The sequence below is a fragment of the Homalodisca vitripennis genome, chromosome 1 (genome assembly GCF_021130785.1).
Source record: "Homalodisca vitripennis isolate AUS2020 chromosome 1, UT_GWSS_2.1, whole genome shotgun sequence".
Classification (NCBI taxonomy): Eukaryota; Metazoa; Arthropoda; class Insecta; order Hemiptera; family Cicadellidae; genus Homalodisca; species Homalodisca vitripennis.
This window is the reverse complement of record NC_060207.1, coordinates 144,486,605-144,509,329: the sequence shown is the minus strand read 5'-3', so window position 1 is coordinate 144,509,329 and position 22,725 is coordinate 144,486,605. Positions and strand designations below refer to the sequence as shown.

General features: G+C 32.0%; 1 protein-coding gene across 6 annotated transcripts in view; it reads right to left on the bottom strand.

Annotated features, from left to right (window-relative positions):
• The window catches only part of LOC124372925 (protein bric-a-brac 1), a 57,300-nt gene that overhangs the window by 10,815 nt on the left and 23,760 nt on the right, over nucleotides 1–22,725 (bottom strand). For 4 of the 6 annotated variants that reach the window (XM_046831348.1, XM_046831339.1, XM_046831358.1 and 1 more), the window contains exons 7-8: nucleotides 20,151–20,370; nucleotides 12,336–13,044 (exon numbers count right to left, since the gene is read on the bottom strand). In XM_046831348.1, the coding sequence (XP_046687304.1) occupies nucleotides 12,756–13,044; nucleotides 20,151–20,370 (509 nt within the window). In that variant the 3' untranslated portion in view covers nucleotides 12,336–12,755. Of the gene's footprint in view, nucleotides 1–12,335; nucleotides 13,058–20,150; nucleotides 20,371–22,725 lie in introns of those variants that run through there. The other 2 variants (XM_046831344.1, XM_046831353.1) reach the window with 2 other exon arrangements.

Below are 22,725 nucleotides of genomic sequence, written 5' to 3'. Positions count from 1 at the left end.
AGTACATGATGAAATAAATTTGAATACAGTACGGTACTGTACTATTTATAGTTTTTAGCAACAGCACTGGTAGATGGCTGGAAAAAAGATCTAATATCTACTTGCTTCTTACAGCTGTTTTTTTTTTTATTTTTAAAGTCAATTTTTATTATATGCATGTTCATAACTTCGGCCATACTGTATTGTTTGACTCAGCAAATTTTACAAACGTGTTGATTGCTACACTTGCTTCCATCCAAGACACAACTTTTGTTTCTAAGACTTCTTCATTGTTACTTTCTGATTCGTCCTGAACTGGTTTTTCATTCAGAACATTTTGAACTATGGATTCATCACTGATTTCTTCAAATGGTGAGAGGTCTTTATCAATCTCTAACCACTCAACGATTTCGGTGCTTGGAATATTTCTCAGATCACTTATTTCACTAGGTTTTTCTCTATCAATATCTAACCACTCAACGATTTTGGTGTTTGGAATATTTCTCAGCTCACTCATTTCACTTTTTTTCTCTAATCTCTACCAGATTAATTTGTAGACCTACATCTTCAAGAAGACCATTCTTATTAGGAACATCATCATTGTTCATAACACCTGGCCAGAGTTTCCTCCATGATCTTTTAACTGTTTCATTCTGAACCATTCCATGACAAAGCTGCAGTAATAATTGGATCTTTTATGTTAAACTTAACAGTTATTAACACTGGACTAGAAAACAGCCAATTCTTGTTTGAATAAGCCTCTGTACTTGCATTTAAAGTTTTGAATGACGACTTGGTCCATGGGCTGAATTAAAGATGTGACATTTGTAGAAGGTACATGACAGAAATATTACTAGAAGCAAGTTTATTGGTAGAGGGATGTGCCCTACGTTTGTCTAACAAAAGAACGGCTTTTGTGTCTTTTCCTAAACTGACAAAATGGTAAAAAAAAGGAAAGAACCAGTCTTTGAACAGTTCTGCACTCACCCAAGCATTACTTTTAGCTTCATATGCACTGGTAGATGAGTACAGCCCTTACATGCTCTGGGATTTTTTTATTTGCCTATTACGAACAGTTGTTTATGATCACCAGACGCATTCCCACAGCACAAGACTGTCAACCTGTTTTTAACACATTTGCTGCAGACTTAGCTTCTCCTGAAAAATATAACTTGCAGATCCCATGCCTAACCTTAAATTTATGTAGACAACTACTTGAAAACGTTCATTTATCCTCCTCAAGATTCAATTCTTGCTCAAAGAGTTTTGCTTTTTCAATTAGCATAAGTTCGGTAACAGGTTTGCCTTCTGACCTCTTGGCTGAAAACCATGTGTAAAGAGCGCTACAGAGATTTTCGCTTTTTGGTTTCTTTGTTGTTTGTCTCATTTCAGTTGTTTTAGTTGTTTCCGTTTTTGAAACAAATGCTTCAAGTTTGGCTCTTTATATCATAGATGGTTGATGAACCAATATTATATTCTTCCATAATAGCATTACGATTTTCACCTCGATCTAATATTGCAATTATTTATAATTTTTGTTTAATCTTTAGGGTTACATGCTTCCGTTTCTGTGTAGGCTTCTTGCCATCATTTTTTTCCAATTTTGAAAGCATTGTACAGTATATTTACAGAAAAAGACTAGTATATCAACACAATAAGTAATCAAGCAGTCAAATAAAGTACTGTACAGTGCAATCGTTTACTGCTCAGAGCGTGACCCTTTGTGGGTAGCGGACTCTTGAGTGCCGGTGGTAGCTGTCGAGTTGCTCACTTTACAATGTTCATCGTGAAGGCAATTCTATCATTTTTGTCTATTGCCGTTGATGCCGGACTATAGACAATTCCAGACTATAGAATGCCGGATTAAGGAGGTTTTACTGTACTGTATTGTACTTAAGGATGATGTCAAAAATTAAATGAAACCAAACATACCAGTGTAACATTTTATTCAGCACTTTAAAAAATATCCCCTTTCTATTCTAAATAGAATACATAATTGGTCTAGTACATAAGCCATATACTCCTCATACAGTATGATATGTAAGCTAAATCTAGAAATACTATAATGTTATAATATTAGTACATAGGTAGTCAAAAGAATTTATTTGGTATAATCTTAGTCTTTAGAAGTGAAGTGAATGAAATGATAGGAGTTCTCGGCAAGCTTGAGTTTTCATTTGCGTTACTGTCCGCTACTTACTGTATTTACAACCAATGATTCCTAGACATGGAAACCACATGAATATCGTACGTATGCACTTGCACTTGATGTGAGGATATATTTTACAAGGTGACTATGACAAAACATTGACATATTTAGCCAGGTATGAACTGCTCTTGCTAGTATCCTGTACATTACAAATTTCACAAATATATTTTTACACAAAGTTATGATCTCATGTTACCACTAAAATATTTTAAAATCTTTTAGTTCAGACATAATTATCAAGACCTTTTAATTACTATTAAAGCACCAATATTTTATCAGAAATGCAGGTTTTTTCTATAACCCTATTAAAAAAATAACACTGCTACAATTTCCCTGCTCTCATTCACAAAAGATTTCTTTCCAATAAATAATCATAAGTTAATCTTTCTCAAATAATTTCTATTTGTATATTTCTTAAAATGTAATATATTAAAAAATAAAATATATTTAAAATGTTTTACTGAACACTAGTCTTAACATAACAAGAAGTTATTTGGTGTCGTTCAATAGTTTTGTTACAACTATTAAAAACCAAAGTTCAACTTAAATCACTGAAAAAAAAAAATGTTTACAAAGATTTTTCTTTGTTAAATAGCAGACTTATATACTGAACTCAAACTTACTTTACATACCTGACTAGAGGTTTTAGGAGCTGCACAATTTAACAATAAAATATCCTACAGTATTGATTCAACACTCAAATTTTACCACATGAATTTAAAACCTGAAAGGCAAACATGAATAAGGCAAAAATATTTAAAGGAACTCATTGGTTTCCCACTACTTGACTGCAGTAATGAAAAACAGGTTTCGATGCAGTTCTAAATTTCCAGAGTAACTTCAGCAAAAACTAAACAACTTCTGAGCACGAGCAGCTTCTAACTGTCCCAATCGTTACGTACACTGTACACTCTTTCCTATACAAACAGGAACTTAAAAACTTATTTCATTACCTTAAAACCAATATTTAGGCTGTTAGAAGTCATCCTATGTCCTAAGTGGAACAATTTTATTTACAACCAGTTCACAGGAGTGGTTCCAAATAAAAACTCAACAATGGTATAAGCTGTGTGTACAAATATTGGAACGATTGTCAATTTCTCAATGACTGTTCGTGCAATAATCCACAAATACAAAACATTGTTACTTCCTACTCTAACACAGAACCACAACACCTATTTTACAAAACTGAAAATAAAATAAACAAAGATACTATTATCAATATTAAACTGGCTAGTAAATTTTACAAATAAGTTGTTCAATATATAGACTGAGAATAGGTGTATAATACAAACATTTGCATGAACACACTACTTATATAAAAATAACTATAGATTCATGAAATGCACTTATTCAAATGAAAAAACTTGCTCCGATTTGTGGTCCATACACTATCTAAACTTTATGTTCTATCAACTCATCATTGGCTTTAATTTCAAGCTGTAAAATACAATCAATCTAGAACAAGTCCTGCATCATTATGTGATCCAAATCACAATGACAACATACTGTGACGATGATGTTATTGTCAATTAATTTCATTAAGACAAAGCAGACACTATTAAACTTCTTAGCCACACAAGAAGATTAAAGGTATATAAGTCTAACAAGAAAAATGTGTTCAAATAAATTAGTATCAGATTTAAATCACTATTATGTACACAAATAAATCATTTACCTACAACCACTTAAAATTGTATATGGCAAAAAAATGAGCTGGTGAACCGTAGCTGTACTGAAACCAAAACCGTTTACATATTATTTCTCAATTATATAAATAATATATTATAATGGATAATATTAAGATATTCAATGAAAGCTTATATACACTGAAATCCTGTGTAAAAGAGAAAGTATACAGGATTGATTGTCAAAGTTGTTCTGAAAAGGAGAAAGTGCTTTAAATTAAATATAATAATAGTTATACTAGTAAATACAAATTACACTCTATAAAAAAAACAAATTGCACAAACATGGTAAAACAATGAAATACTGTTTACTTCCACATCGAAATTAAGGTGGGAGAAGCTAATGGCATCTTACCCTAGCAGCATACACAAGTGGAGGATAAAGCTAACAACAAGAACATACAATTGCCTAAACTATTCTGTTTTACAAAGTAAATAATTTATTAATCTATTTACTAATCACAAAATTTATAGAACAAATCTTCAATATGCAAAAATGGTTTGGCAACTTCAGAAAAAAGTTGAATTGTACATTTAATATTAACAAACTACCAGAAAAATTGTAGTGAACTTTTGAATAAAATGTTGTGTTTGAATAAAATTATTAATTATTTTCTCTATAAGGTTTTTCAATATTAATATGTATATAACACAGAGTGATCCGATACGAAATTGACAAATTTAAATAAATTTTTGTATTAATTTTTTGTGATCATTATTCTAACAAACCATGAAGCCAATTGAAGTATCTTTTGTTTTCCCTCATAAAGTTCATTAGTACCACAAACATCTACCAATATTATTATTGGTACACAGAAAAGAAAATCATTGATAGCTCTCTAGAACAACTGTTCACAGCATTATCTAAAGGCCAGGGCTAGTAGTACCATTAGTGATTTGTGTTAACAAGTGCTATTTGCAAATCTTAATGAGATGTCCTTGAGGATTATGGGGATGAGTATTGGATAGAGCAGATTGATGAAATGAGACTAATGACACCAGGGTAAACCAATGGACATGTTTCTAAATAGATGTTAATGAGATGCTCTAGAGGATTATGAGGGTGAGATCTTGGATAGAGCAATTCAATGGAATGAGACTACTGACACTATGTAAACCTCCGGGCAGCATGTTTCTACACAGATGTTAATGAGATGTCCTCAGAGATTATGGGGATGAGTCTTGGCAAGAGCAGATTGATGGAATGAGACTAATGAAACCAGGGTAAACCTAAGGGCAACATGTTTCTAAATAAATGAGATGTTCTCGAGGATTATGAAGGTGATATTTAGACAGAGCAACTCGATGGAATAAGACTACTGACACCAGTGTAAACCTCTGGGTGGCATGTTTCTACACAGATGTTAATGAGATGTCCTCGAGGATTATGAGGGTGAGACTTGTATAGTGCAGGTCGATGGAATGAGACTACTGACACCAATGTAAACCTCTGGGTGGCATGTTTCTACACAGATGTTAATGAGATGTCCTCAAGGATTATGAGGGTGAGACTTGTATAGTGCAGGTCGATGGAATGAGACTACTGACACCAATGTAAACCTCCGGGTGGCATGTTTCTACACAAATATTAATAATATCTTGTGATACAATATAAGTACCTTAATTAAAAGAGCAATTATTTACAAAAATAACTTGAGAATGAATGTAAAAAATTTTAATATTTTCATTCAAAAATTGTGTTACTTCTAGACAGCCCTCATCTATAATCGTGATAGTAACAAAAAAATCACACTAAATGAGGAGGAACTATGCATTTTCTTAAATGTGTATACTTTAATCTTTCTGCCATACAATCCTTATGACCTGCAAATGTTAACTCTTTGTTGTCAGGTCTAGTCAACAAATTGAGAAATTGTAAATCAAGAGCTATTCTGCTTTTGCTTCCTAAATAATTACTTACTTCATTTCATTTCATTCTCAACCAATAATGTAATCTGTATGTATATGTCTCCATACTTTTAAAATTTCAATAATTGATATAATCACTCTTTATAATTGCTAGTTAATATACATCATTATTAATAACTAATTAAAAACTGTAGACAACTTTAAACACTAAATCACTTTATGATTGAGTCAAGATTGCATATGGATTATTAAATCTACCAGTAATAATTTTATTAGTGAACATACAAACAATCTCTACATAACAAGTATAATAATTAATGTTATACAATGCTTTCAGTTCACTTAGGATGAAAAATTCCACACTTGGTTTTCCTCTTGATTATAAAATAAACTTTCTGAGTTGCAAAATACTTTTTAAGTTTCCACAAAGCAGGAGAATATGTTATGCATTTTAAATGCAGTGTACATTATCATATACAATACTCTATACACAACATTTTTCTGAAGTTCCAGAAATAAACAAATAAGTCAATATGAAGGAAATTATAAATAAAAACATGCACATTATTCTAATGATATGCACAGATTGCGAATATAAACTTCTTCAAATATGTCACTGATTATTAAGAAATTCTTAAGGTGGTTATTAATACTTCCATTAGACAAAATATTTTAACATTAAAATTTGTATGATAACTTATAAAAAGTCAACTAAATAAAGACACTTTCCTCAATAACAGAGTGCTGGAGGCAAAGTTTGCAGGTTTTCGTTTGCCAAAAAATTTAGACACCAAATTAAAAATTATAAACCAATATTTCAAATTAAAATTGTGGGAAAAACTCAAAAGTCATAATAGCTGCCATTTGATAGTCATGCTTAAATCATACAATCAACTGCATCAACTATGGTACAGGATTGATAGCATGACACTAGAGCAATTATACAAAATCAGTTTGAAAGAAAGCACACTCAATTTTCTATACAAGTGTTGTGAGTGAAGTCTGAAGAATGTATGAATGTCAAAATGAATAATTTCCTTTAATGTAATTTCATGACTACTTAAAGCCAGCCAGTCCTATAGTCCCATCAGATCTATTCCGATAGCCAATGACTTAGGTTTAAGTTTTTGAAATTGTTATATCTCTACTTAGAGTATTGCAAAATGAAAATTTATTTTGATTCAAAAAATCATTCCATATTGTGTAAGTCACTTTGCTTCAATACCTAAACAAAGAAAGTGCATACACTAAAAGCGAGTGTTAATTTCCAAAAGGAATGGATTTTCTAATAATGAATTTATAAAACATAAGAGTTGTAGTTTAATTTCAAGAAATATTTTTATGAGTGATTGATAACATACTTCAAGTTCAATTTTAAACTTCTATTTAAAATTCTTTATATGCCAGGATACAATATTCAGCAACTGAATATAGTGCTCATTAAATTCTCCATTTGCTTTAATCTATAAATCCCAAATAAGCAGACTGATGGACTTGTATTGTATTGACTTTCAAGGCACTATTGTTATTTGTGGGAAATAATTGGACACATTTTAACCAGTCATACAGCCTAAATAATTTGTTTTACATAAACACTCACAGTCACAAATATATTAATGAGTAGTCACTTTATAACCACCTTACGTTGTGTTTCTGATGTGTAACAATCTGTGAATATTTATATCACACAGTCTACTATATAGAACACATGCTTACAAAGGCAATACATATACAGCAATCAATAATATAATCAATGTGATGTAGAAACAAAACTAATACAATACAAATTTAAATTTAGGAATTTTCACAATTTTGAAAACGAGGTTTGACAGATTATAGACACAGGTTTTGATAATTTCTCCAGAAATTTTAATCCAACAGAACAAAATCACTGTATAAAACAATATAACAACTTTTTTTAACTAAGTTAGTTAGATATCAAGAATAATATATAAAATAACAAATCATCTAAATATAGAACTATAACTTTCAGTTAAAATGTCCAATAATCAACAAAAACTTGAAAACTTTTCATTCAGAGCAATGAATTCATTGATTTGATTACTAAATATTTCAATGACTGCTGGGATATAATATGATAAAGACATATGCATTTAATTATAAAACTTGTTCATAGTCAACTAAAAATAAATTATTTTTATGCGTTTTACATAAATGTTCATTCAGTGCCTTACTTGAAGCAGATCATTATGACAAAATAATAAATATTTACATGATGCATTACTATAAATTGGTTCTTGACTAAACAATAAATAAATATAATAAATAATTCTCTTATATAAAAGGGTGAACAAGGTCATGGTGTTCAGCCACAAGTTTATTTTTTTAAACCTATATATAAAAAATGACATGACGCACTAAAGGAATAACATTTAGACTAAAATAATTTTCAACAAAATAACTATATAGAATTAAAATAATTTACTATCTAGATAATCCATGGGATAAATGCAACAAGTTCCAATGCATCATTGACTAACACTTTAACAACAACAAACAAAAGACACTCCACTTTGGTTGGGGTTACGTTCATCACCATTACATTACGTTACATTCATGGACACCGTACTGTACTGTACTCCAACGTTTGTTCAGTCTTCCAAAATAAAATAGTCTAACACTAATTACTGTGATCTTTACACGCCAAGCAACTAAAAGCTTGCTTACACTTTTACAATCAAATTGTTACCTTTATAATTTTATGCTCAAAAGGCAATTATTTTAATTTAATAATAGAGAGGAACTAGTCAATGCGCCAATATGGAAAAACAATCATTCCATCCAATTTTTTTTTATTGTATCAAATAATATTATATACGATTGCATTCTTTAATTTGGCACAACTACTACAACTTCAATTTATGACATATAATACTAGGGATGGACAAATGTTGATACTCTGTGAAGGAATAATTACTTGATTTTTAATCAAGAACCGATTATTGATTCTTTTGCTTTTTTTACTCAATCCTAAAACCAATTTCTAGAAACCTGTCTTGGTCTGATAAATATAAATCAGTTTTCAGTTCAATGGTATATACTTGCTTAGTATATATTTACTTGGTATATATGAAAATACCTTGACTTTAAAAAGCAATAATTCAATCTAAACGAATTAACTCATATGTAAAATTTAACTCAACACAAAGAATAACCAGTCGGAACCGAAATATTGTATAGTTTCCTGGGTTCAGTTAATTTTCCAAGAATCAGAAAAATAAAAACCAATTTATAAATTGACACATTAATAATTTTGAATATTCATATGTACAAAATTATAAGTGGTATAAGATTAACAATAAAGTATACACCTCTGTTAAAGAATCAGACACTTAAAATAAGCCCATAATCTAAAATATTCATAAAAAATTTGAATTAGAATTACAATATGTAATTGAAATTACTGTATTCCTACATAACACTTTAAAAGTAACCAAAATTGAATAAAGAATAAGAAATCAAGAGAGAAATGTCGTAAAATGTACTGTTTTTGGAATCGGCCCATCCCTAATAAACATTTTTAAAGAATGTAGTAGCAGTAGCAGCTAGCAAGATTCAATAAAAAAAGCACACAATCACTCTACAATTTAGTTGATATGATTAGGAGTCTCACTTAACTGACCTTATATTTAAACAACATGGTAGGCAATAAAACTTACAACTTATACTTTTTTGCTTGACATAAAAATGGGCAATGTAAATTAATGAAGTTATCAGTTGCTGTTTTCGGAAACCAGAATAATATAGTTTTTAACATCAGGATTATCACAGGATCAACAGAAATGAGAGGAAAATATTATACCCTTCAGTTAAATTTAGTAAAGTTGTTTTCATTTAACTATCACAACATATTTGGCCTAAATGGGAGCTTAATTGAAAGTAAGGAATACAAAACTAGTAAGAATGCCAAAACACCGTATTAACACTTCAAATGCCATATAAAGGTCAGATCTGGTGGAAAAAGAATTAAATTTAACTGACATGATCACCTGTTTCTTCATTCCTGAAACTGGTAAGTTTGAAGAACTACTCATTTATATTATGAAGGTATGGAGGTAAGCTCTTTATAAGATAACTTTTGGTTGAATACACTGCATTGAAAATCCATTTCATATACTGTGCTACTAAAATTTTGTTCCACACAACCTTTTTCTTTGCAGCTTGGTACTTTACATACAACTGGCAGCCAAATTTAACCCTTTTAACCCCGGCCATTAAATCAAGTGAGGTGCCAGGAATCCCAAGCCATTTTCAGACAAAATGTAAGGGTTTTGTAAAAAAATTCATAACTCAGTTATTTTTTAAGATATTTAGGTAATTATTTTTTTGTTTTACTTCTTTATACATGTAGCTTACAGAAATATACAAATAAAATTATTATTTTGAAAGTAATTATTTTTACATACATATACATATATAAAAAATAAATAAAAATGAAAAATTTCAAGTTTGATCATGGAAACCATATAGATAAAAAAATATTTGACATAAAAATACCCATTTACTTTATGATATATTTAATCCTTAATAAAAGGAAACAAAAATCATAGGCCTACCTTATTTACAAGTGGAGTAACATCAATTTTTGTTTAGCCGTGTAAATTTTTCTTTTTGCCATTTTTGGGCAAGGCAATGTAACAAGACCTTTGAAATTCACAGTACTTAAAATAAACATAAAACCAAAGTTATTTCTGAAAAATAACTAAAACTGTTCATAATATAAATTAAAAAAAAAGTTTTAAAACAATATTTACATTACTACAAAATGATCACTAAAATCGTCGTCACTAATCATATCCACACCATTTGCAACTAGGTTACTAATTAGTGTATTTTCACTTACGGGAGACTTTGAACGATGTCTTTTACTCATTTTGAAATAAAAAAAATAATAAACTAAACATTAACTGCCGTACTTTACACTGCTTTAACCTAAAACTGTGAAGAAAACGGAATATTCACAACCACGTGATATACAGCTGTCTGCAACAAGCGTGAGCAGTCAGTCGAGACGAATTGCAATTGCTCAGTCACAGACTGACAAAATACGAAGTCAAACCATTACAAACTAATATATTTCGATGCAAAATATCTTTGTGCACAAGTCTGTGAAATTTCAAAGCATTTGGTGAAATAGGTGGCCAGTAAAGTAATAAAAAGTGCACGTCCGTACTATACGGACGTCGGGAGTTGACGCCATTTTTACGACGTCCGTATAGTACGGACGTCGGGGTTAAAAGGGTTAACTAACACTCCTTTAATCCTGTATAACAAGTATTAGGTCTCCAGAGGTTAGCAATAGGTGATACAGTGTCTTCTACAATCTAGCTCACACTATCGTTTCATTTCACCAACCTAGGCTGGCATTTCTGTCAAACCATTCCCAAAACTGAGCTAAATGTATAGAAGTCATTTCATTTGCAGCACATGTTACAGATGGCAGTCTGGTGCACCGGGATATATTGTGGTGCTGCTAGATCTGACTTACATGGCAGTTAAAAGAGTAGTCGAAAATTTCTTTTGTAAAACGAAAAACATCCTTCAGCCATTAATTTGACGGCCTAACAGATAAAAGACAATCATTCATTAATGATTACATATATAAATAATCAGTATTGCTAAACTGTTTATAAATTTAATTTTCTGAATTGCTCAGTTTAAAATCAACTTCATAAACATTGAACACATGTTTATTTTATATTGTATACAATAAAATTAATTTTAATACAAACTACAATCTTACAAAACACACATTTTGAGTATTTAATTGTTATAATACCTAAGTTAATAAGTATATAAGTTACTGCATTAAAAAATTCAAGAGTAAAACATATACCAATTCTGGCCTCTAGAACAAAGTACCAAATGTGTTTACAAAATAGTATATGTATACAGCTTTACAAGGCACATTTTAAGCTGATTTACAGGGCACAAATCTTTCTTTTTGAATGCAATTTAAAATTTTCACTAACTGGGAAAAAGTAACTTGGGAAAGGAGAATATAAGATATTATATTTTACAAAAATTGCAGTTGTGTGGATTTTTTTATTTCAGAAGAATGTTTTGTGGCACATTAAAAACAATTTACTAGAGCCTTGAGTATATTAAGCTAACATGGTTCCGAAAATAATTTAGAACGATCTTGAAACTTGTACAAACCTTAATTTGAATTAAAGAACTGCTTGTCCAAATGCAATGTATTAATTATTTATTTAAAACTAGTATACTAGTTAACACAGCTTTTCAATAATTATAGCCATAATGCATTAGGCTGAAATGAATTACATCGCAAGAGCCTTGTTGATTGCCATCAACTAGGTGCATAATGATGTATAATGTAAAGGTTGTGTACATTACTTTAATCATGACTGTTCTGTTTATATAATTTAGTAACTTTTTACATAGTCGTTACAAAACGTTTCCCCTAAGTTCAGGACTGTCCATCAAGACAGTGAGGTATTCTAAACTACTACTTCTGCAGATACTCTATACATAACCTTTACTTCTAGCTTCATACTAAGAGCATTTCAAGCCTTAGTAATAACATTTGATTTTTTAGTAACTTAAGAATCAATACAACTAAGTTTTGGATGGAAATTTGTTGTAATTATGTAATAATTTGTAAATTAGACAAATTATCTAGCTTTGCTCGATTATTATAAATATAATATTGGTACAATTATTATGAATATTATTTAATATTCCATTATTTGATACAAATTCTCCCAACATGATTAGGTCAGTTAAGTGACACTCTACCAACCAATTGTAAAGTAAAATCATAATAAATAGTAGTAAGAAATTTTTCTGTCTGCAGATATAGCCCTTTGGAAATTAATAATAGAAGAACATTTGTTCGAAAGCATAATTAAACTGCAGATCTAATTGTAATTGTTACTCTTACCGTTAAATGCAGACTCTTATCGACAATGGAATGACCGCTACCAATTGCACGCTAACAATAGTTGTGTTTACGACAGGAACCTACCTCATTTGTTGCCGTTTAAGCTGGGAGCATCACGTTCCCGCTTAACAATTGTTATGTCGGGATTGTTGCTGAGAGCTTGTCGTGCTGAGGCCAGTCGGTCGCTCTCTGACTCTTCCTCCTCCTCGCCGTCTGATGACGCACCGTCGCCTTGTCGTAGGGTCGACAGGTAATTGGCCAGAGTGGTCACAGTCACATTCAGCATCTCTGCGGCTCGGAACAGCGTGAGCTCTTTGCGTTGCAGCTTGGACAACACCTCTGCAGGGCCTTGCTCCAACCAGAAGTCTCGCACTCTACAACATGAAACTATTCGACTTAGATGATTATCATGGGGCGGAGTCACACAAACTTCCTGATTATTACAATGAATAGATGAAATATTAAAAAATCAAAATAATCAATCAAAGTTGATAAATTATAAGTTTTTATCGAACATCCAAGTATTGATACTGATATTACTTTTAGTTTCCCAGAAGAACTAGTAAATCAGAAAAATCAGTAACATATTAATTTAATCTTTTGTGCTCAGAAGGTTTTTTTTAGAAATGTCCTCTCAGGTTAGATGTCCAGCATACTGCTAGCCATTCACTGCTATTTATGTGGCAGCTCTGTATTTGTACTTACTACAATGTCCTCTCAGATTCCAGTTTCTTTATTACATTTCCCAAGCAACAACATAAATTATAAACAATTTTTTGAATGGTTCTGAAAATTTGACAAGAAGAAAAAATAATTTGTGGCCAGCTGTACTGAACATCTGATCTAAGACAAAGAAAATTACTAAATATGTCTTAACTGAAACAGAAACCAAGATGGTCTACAGTCCTGGCCACCTAACCTGAGAAGACAATTCAAAACTAAACCACTTCAAGCTGGTAAAAATATGGCAGTAACCATCAATGGTTTCCATCTAAGTGCAAAGGGCTAGTTAACTTAAATTATCCTTACGCTCACATATACCCGTACAATAATAATTTCCAGAATGAGAACTCAGCACCTGCTTATATACCTCAGTTACCTCAAAAGTAAAATTTTAAATTCAAGTTTTCTCTCTTACAGTTCACATTTTTGTGAAAGAAGTGTCACTGTTAGATAAATTAACCTCACAGAATTTGTATTCTCACGGTCAAAATCCAGTAAACATAAAACATTGTTGCTAATTATACATCTCAAATGTAGTGAAATAATGTCAGTTCATAAAAGTAATGCACTATGCAATTACCTGGAATATTTATATTGTAAATTTTAGTTTAACTAAATAAGAGCAGAAAAACTATATGGTTCTTCATTAAAACAGTTAATGGAGTTTTTATTATTTCAATTAATGGTATTTTATTGTCACATAATTAGGAAGGAACGAAGACAAATATATGGTACTATAAGGAAGGATCAAAGACAAATATGTGGTGATCAACAATTCTAAAATTTGTTTTTGTGGAAATATAACTACATATTTCAGGACGAAAGTCCCTATCATCAGATTTATAATGCAAAATCAATGGAAGTTAAAAGCAGATTAAAATAACATATAAAAAAACACAGTTTCAATAAATAAAACATATACACTATCAATAATTTACAGTACACATAGATGACAAACCTACTGCACATGCACAATCACAAGGTAACCATTCAAAACCTCTTCAAATTTCCGATTCTCTAGTCTATTTTCAAACCAAATAAACAATTTTTAATACTGTATTTAACCCTTATACCGAGTTCAACGGTGATGGTTCATCATCACCAGCTGTATTTGCAAGAAATGCCACAAAGCTGTGGTGCTCCAGCAATTTGTCGTTAGCGATATGCGAGAAATTCGGTGACGATTATCGCTATCTCCTTATTTCAAGCTCCTTAGTTCCAGGAGACATGATGAATTTTAATGACGTTGACAAATATAGACATAGAAATACGAACATCAATTTATATATTATTAATAAATCCCAGTATTTTGTTACTGTATGTTTCTAAATAGTTTTTATACACAACAAACTACAAAAACTTATTTCACCAATCGGTAATTATTTGCGTACTGCCCATCGTTTTTGTCCACCAACAGACAGAGCAGACTTTCGACAATGCGCCAAAATAAATATAATAAATACTACTTATGGCTAAAATATTATTTGTTAAACTACAGTAGTTTGTTACTTTGGTTATATATCTAAACTTTTTTCATCCGGAAAGTACAAAAATGTTTTAGTAATCAGTAATTTGCATACTGCCAATTAGTAGTCATCCAGGAATTTAATTTTTTTTTGGATTCGAGATTCAGCTTCCCCATTTGAGTAGTATTTTGTGCTCATATTTAAGCTCTTCTGTTGGTATTGGATTGGAATCAAGTAAAAAAAGCTCCGGTATCAAGTATAAGAAATTATCCATCCCTACTAGATTCCAGGGACACTAGAAAAATTCACGCATGTATCCTGGAGTCTGAAATTCATGTGACATGCACGTTTTCCCAGATTCTCATCGTTGGCAGTAGCCCTCATCATTGGTTAGAGTCCCGTGAAAGTATCGTGGCTCTCAATATATATCCCGCAGACAGTCAATACAAGAAGTATGCATCAGAAAGTTATCTGCTACGGAAGTTACCGAAGTGCAGTTAGTTCGCGATTTGTAGAATAAGTACAGAGACACCAGTACATAACAGTTACCTTCTACACCTACACCCAGAATACGAGCACAATTTATGTTATCAATTACTGGCTCCTAAATATTTTTTGTCAGCCTTTAATATAATGCAAGAAGAATTATCCATCATGACAAAACACAACTAAACCGTAAATAAACGCCAAAAAGGCTGTAGTTCGTCACAACGTTTTCGTTACATTATACTCATGGACTACGAAACAATAAGGCCTAAGATTCCTTATACACGTTGAACTATTTGATTTGAACAGTTTGAATCATCCGACCGATTGTAATGTGTCCAGGGAATTTGTTCAGGTAAATAGTTAATCGGAGAACTGACAGGATTTTCAGACGTGGTCCAACCAATCCCACTCTAACGACGAAACTGACATGCATGGTTGATTCGGTCGGCTGGTTGTCTAACGTCTGCAGACTGGCGACAATATTAAGCTGCAATTACACTCATAAGTAAAGTTGCAAGAGAATTTGCACAACTACTGTCGTGTAATATGAACAAAATAAGCAATTTTACTCACAAGAACTATCGCAAGTACTTACATAACTTGCTACAGTTGTATTGCTGGTTGGTCGGGTAGTCAATACGAAGTCTGTTTACACATGGCAGTGATGTCTCAGCAATGTTTATAATTGAAATTTTAATAGTCAAGACTGATCTCCAGTTATTGCAAACTGTCCGACACTGGTTGCAGCAGCACTCGCGACAGCTCTTGCACCCGTTTAAGACACAATTGTTACAGTCGGACACAAAATTTGTAATTTTTTGCCAGTGTAAATGCTGTTCAGTCAAGATTTGGATGTGACCGTGATATCAAAACATAACATCACTTTCTTTGTTTTAACCTATGTAATCTGATAACCGATTACAACATGTGCGACGAGCAATCATTCATAGGCCAACCGAGGTCTCGACCGCGATACAAGTGGTAAGCGGTGAGCGCTGGATCGAGTAGCGACTTAAAGTTTAATGTTTGTGTTGTAAGTATGGGGAAGACATGAGCAGTACCACACAATGCCACATATCAGCCGCACATTCTAGACAATAAATGTTTCTCCTGCCGCTCAGCCCTCATCTCATTCTGTAATTTTGCTGTGCAACATGTCGGACGCAAACGCACCTTTCTTGGCATTACTTAGGGTATATTATTAGGCAGGGTAAAAATCCAACTGAAATTCTGGTGTACTCAAAAAACCGGGTATGTCAAACCGTCAAACATATATTATTCAATGAACCAAACTATTAAGCCTGTTTATAGCCCCACTTCGAAGACTGAATAATACTTAATAAATACACAAAATCCGTTTGTATCGTGGTCACTTCCGCTCTGCCGCTTTACCTCTTAATACGTACAACTCGTTTAGTGCCAAAGTCCAGAACGGTCAGCCGATTTTAAATTGTCCAATGCATTGTTACGTGTTTTTTTGGGAGGAAGAGGGCTTGCTGCTGCACAGGAGTGAATTCCAAGATGAATTCCACTAAACTAGTGGAAGTAACCTTCAGATTAAGCTCGCGAACATATGTCGATCTTCATTCACAATTTTACGATCCACGTCGCTATAATACAACGTTTCAAGATGAATCTTCTTGAATTCTTGAATCAACAAGCTGTCAAATTTGTCTTTATTTTATAAGTTCTTGGAGACAGAAAATTTTGTTTGTAATTTTCCTCAGAAAAACTCCCGGCTTATTCTTGTATTCCGGTCGAATGGCCACCCTGAACCATGAATCCAAACCAGTTGGTCGGCAGTACAGACTCTGAGGGCTGAATTTATGTCACTCCTCTTCCTCTGCTTCCTGGTTCATTTTTTATCTAGTAGTCGAGTAGTCAATAAATATTCTTGTGACCAAAGATCGTATTAAAATTATAGAGGGAACTGAATTGCATTAGTATCGCACAAATTGGGTCTTGGTTTCAAAAATGTTTGTAGATTTTAAATTCTTCCAGTGTCAAGTTTAAGACTATTGTTCCATACCTGTAAAACCTCCAAACTATCATCGATGCCATGGTTATTTCCAAAAAGATGTTGGATGAACGATGATATATGTTTATTTGCTTGTGAGTTTGGATGGTGTTTTATGAATCTGGTTTTAAATGCCCGACCAGTTTGCCTGATGTAAATGCTGTTACATTCCCCACAGTTTTAACTTTTACACACTAGTTTTGTAAATTTTATTCTCTTTTGCATTTTCTTTTCTATTTAAAATATTACAAGTTCTATCTGATGTTCCCTTTCAGTGCTGGAGCATAATGAAAAAGTTAATCTGAAACATGCCAGAGATTCTACTCAAGGTACTGCTGAAAAATGCCAAGCCCATTATTTCAGCGATGTTATAACATTATACTAAAACAACCATACAATCAAAACCGTCTTAGATAGACTTAGGTATTTTAAATTTTCTTTACATAATATACAAAATAATCATTACTATTATTTACAATAACTAAAATTGTACACATGCACAAAAAAATATTGACTATACACAAAATGTAAATATGATAAACAATACTTTTTGTGTAAACCTACATTCACTTTTTTCATAGGCCTAATCTAAATTCACAAGAAAATGTTTATAAAATATGTTTATAAAATACGGAGGCTATCACTGAGTTCTGAATAACGTAATGGATCATTAATAATACATTATATTATTTGAGTAATTTTGTAAGAAATAAAAGTAAACAATAATTTATTTTAATGAATGAGGGATATTAGTCTAAATTATATTAACAATAACTACTTTTATTATTTACTACTATATGTTCTTTCAAAAGTTTTCTAGCCTTTTAGCACCTTTATTAGTTAGTACAGTAGTGTAGGCTTCATAGGTATTTTCTTTTTGTACCTTAGATAGTCCACATAAAATTGGGGCACTTGGTTTTATTACGCACATGTATTTTATGTCATCTCCTGTAAATAATATTTTACTTTTATTAATTAGATCTGTTATTTTCTTCTGGTAAAAACTGGTGGGGTCTTTCTAGAGGATGTCAATATTGTCAGTGTATTATTAAAACAGGAAAGTGGTGGGGGGGTCAACAACACGGCTTGCAACCGATTCTCGTAATGCTCACAGTTTGTGTGATTCTCGCTTGCACAGTTTGTTAGTAGTATACTATAGTTCGTTGATCAGTAAACATGCACTGTAGTATTACACCAATGAATTACCAAATCAATACAAAAAAAGACAGTGTAGGGCTGCTTATTAGATATTCTGCACTAGTGCCAGCGCTTCCTCCAATCCTCAAACATTTCTCAAAATCGATCTTTGGAATAGTCTTTACCTATATAGCAATGCGTTTTGTAAAATAACAGCATAAAAAAATATTTTTTTAAAGTATAAAATAAAAATTAGTCATAAGTAACTATATCTGAAGAATATGGAGGCTGGGGCATCATTACAGTACTGTTTTAGCCAAACCTTCACGGACAAGCAATTAAGTATGAGCAGGTGCATTGTCATGGTGCCATGAATTGTTTTGCTACAAATCCAGGGCATTTTTTTGGATTGCTTCACGTAAAGGCCGTTTAACTTGCAGGCAGTACTCCTTATTGACTGTTTCGACTTTGTGATAAAAACTCATTAAACACTATGCCACTAAAATTGAAGAACACAGTGAGCATAACAGTTCTACTGCACTTATCGAGCCATTTTCAGTCTTGGCGATCCAGAATGGCTTCACTAAGACAATAAACCTTAGTTTCTAAGTCATATCCGTAAACCCATGTTTCGTCATCTATTATAACACATTTTAGTAATTTTGCATCGTCATTGACTTCATTAAGTGGCTCATGAGCAACTTCCACTTGCCGCTGTTTTTGTTCAAAATTTTATTATTTTGGAACAAATTTTGCTGCCACATGTTTCATACTAAAAACATTAAAAAAAATATTTGTCATGAGCCAATTAATATGTCAACATCATTAGCGACTTCTCTAATAGTAATATGATGATTGTTCATGACAATTTCTTCCAATTTTGTCATATTTTGATTGATTGTTGATGTACTAGGGTGTCCGGAGCATTCATTATCATCAATATCTTCGCGGCCATCTCTGAAACCTTTATACCGCTTGTAAACTCTTGTTTTACTCACAGTAGACTCACCATAAGCCTTTGTTGACATTTTCTACACTATTTAATTTTTCACACAACATTTGATACAAATTCTTTGATCAAATTTTTAACACACAAACACTGAGTTCATATAACTTGTCTAACCTCAACAGCTTTCACTGAAAAATTTAATAATGAATGCAACTGGTAATTTTATTATAATTCAGAAACACGAGTGCCAACATAATAAATAAATCTCTTAACGATCTGGACTCTTCAAACTTGTGAAACTAAAACATTCCTGTTACTTTTTGAACACACTTCATTATAAAATGAGGTTAAAAAAAAGAGATTTCAGAATTTAGAACATTGAGTAACTGAAAGTAGGTTATATTACACTGAAAAAACATCTTCCACCTATAACTAAGTAGAATAGTAATATGTCATGTAATATGCTAGGTGAAATGAAACATTTATTTTCATGGTTTGATACTGTTTCTGGAGAGAAATACTTATAGAGATAATAAATAATTAATAACTGAAAAGGAAAACAGAAGTAAGAGTGAGCTGTTAACAGCCTAAATGAGTGACTACAACTGAAGGCAGTATTTTCTTCCAACATGCATGTTCCCTTGACAATCTTATTGTCTAATATTTTAAGTGAAATACTGGACGTTAACAAGTACCTACCTGTAAGGATGTTTAAGGCAACCATATGCATCACGGTATCGTCCATACAAAGTGCCATATGACACCCCCAATATTTCAGCTGCCACTTTCATTTCCAGCTCTTTGTTCTTTATTCCTTCCATTACTCGCTTAGTGAAAATCTCGTCCCAAAACTGAGGTCGACGTCCACCATTTGCCAAATAGTCATTCATTTTTACAACATCTTGGTACTGAGTCATGTCTGAAAAAATATATTGAAAGAATTAAATAATTGAAGTCTACAAGATTTATGTAAAAAGTGCCAATTAACCATTGGCTTGTATTTAACCCTAGTATGGTAGTGGATTTTCGAATGTCACCTTTGGTGACTGTGTAGCTACAATGTTGTTGTTTTGACAGCCTTTGTAACAAATCAAAATCTCATTGTGAAACATTATTAAAAATTCAAATTAATGCATACCAATTGAAAGATAATGAAATGAACTTGCTCCATGTATAATACACCTTGCTCAGCCTCGTAATTTGTATAATCACAATAAAACAATTTACTATATTCTAAAACATGAGATTTTGTGTGCTGCTAGCTGACATTTAAAACATTTTTGAAAAATTACAGCTGGATTGGTTTGTAGACGTTGACCAACCAAACTGTACCATTGGAAAGCTCAAATCAAGTACTAAATCTTGCCTGTTGTAAGTTTTTGACTAGAATAAAATGTTTTTGAGCCATAAATATTTATTTTATGACTGCAATTAGTATTCTGTTGTGTTTCTAAATTGCCATAAGAGCTATAAAAGTATTCCTATCTAAAGTGGTAATTGTTAGCGTAATTTATAACTTACCAAGTGAAATGACACATGCAATTCAAGTTGAAGAGTTGCTCTATTAGCTCAAACAAACTTTTATATTTTATTTTTGTTGATTCTGCAAAACAAAGCCAAACTTAAGCTTTACAATTCAGTGAGTCGCTTTCTTGAACAGTCAGGTCATGACTGCAATATTCTCAGTGTAAAGTGCCTTGTAATTTTTTTATTTCTTTGTACAATACACGATTTACTGTTATAATCATGTGTAATGAAGTGAAAATATTAGTGTAGAGTTATAAATATAGTAAAATCTATTTTACTATATTTATATATATTTTGTTATTTGTTATACAAATTTGTTATTTTCCAATTATTATTAAATCCCATTTAAACTATGGTAATTTTACTTGATTTATAACTTGTATTAACCATTCCCACGTCATAGACAGATATATTAAAATGGTAAGACTTTGACCTAAACGCCAAATACAGTTATATCCATGTGTTTGTCGCGGTTGCCAAAGAAGTATTTTAAAACGACCTTCACTTGGTAGGGAGAGGGGAGTACCCTTTGTCTAACTCCGACCATCTGCTCATCAGTTCTGTGTCTCCTGAAGAGCCATAACCAAACATATCCATGGCACGTTTTACTGCTTTCTTGGTTTTCACAAGTGTGCATCTACTACATATCTCATTATTATTCTTCATCGTGTTGTAGTGTTGTGATTAGTTTGAAATATCTATCTTGTTTTATAGTAAAATGTTTAATTTTCAGTTTAATTACATTTTATGAAATTGAAATTTATTTGAATTAAACAGTTTTGTAAATATTCTCATCAATAAATACGCTAAATTTAAGTTAAATCTTCTGTTTTATACTCTTTTGCTTTTACCTTTTATGATTTAGTTATAATAAAAATTACCTTTGAACTTAAAGAAACAAAATTTGTTTACTTGCCTTGGCATAATAGAATAGTTAATGGATTTATTAGTGGCGTACAAGGGATTAAATGTTGGATATTTCTCTGAACTAATTTAGTAATAAATGGGCAAGAAATATAGAACTATGCGATAGTTTAAGATTTGATATAAATGTTAACACCATATTTGACTACTCTTTAACCACAATACTAGTTTTGTAAATGTGAATAACTGCCACACCTGACTTGTCACATTTTCAAGTTACCAGCTGTTTTGCTTTCTTGGTGACATTTAGAGCAGCTAACTGCCATGCACTGAAGATTTGAGGGCCTTGTGTGGACCCAGAAAGTGTGCTGTGAAGCCTACCAGTTTCCAATCTTAGCAGTCCCACAAAACACAGAAAACAAACGACCACGTCCATCTAGAGAAATTCACCACCTTTGTCCAATTGCCAAAGATGGCACAATGATCCCTACTATTACAGGGCACTAAAAAAGAGGTGTTCAACAGTTTTCTCCTGCTCATTACACAAGTCTTAAGAGTGAATCATACAAAAAAGTACCGACCCTATGAAAATGTTTCCAGATCTCCATGTCTCATGTTCAGACCCATTATCTGAGAAGAGAGAGATCTACTTAAGGAGAAAAGATTAGACATATGAAGGTGACTGTAAAACCAGTGTACTCATCTTTAAACCCTTATGCAATCTTACCTCCTCACATGTTTGGTGTGAACCCACCTTGAGACGGCCCTAAAGGATTCACACCTCGGAATTCCAAAGATGGTTGAGGACCTGTCATATTAGCTGCTGAGCTCAGGTTTCTCAATGCATCATCCCTTTTGTTCCCCAAGACCTCTCACGATCAGG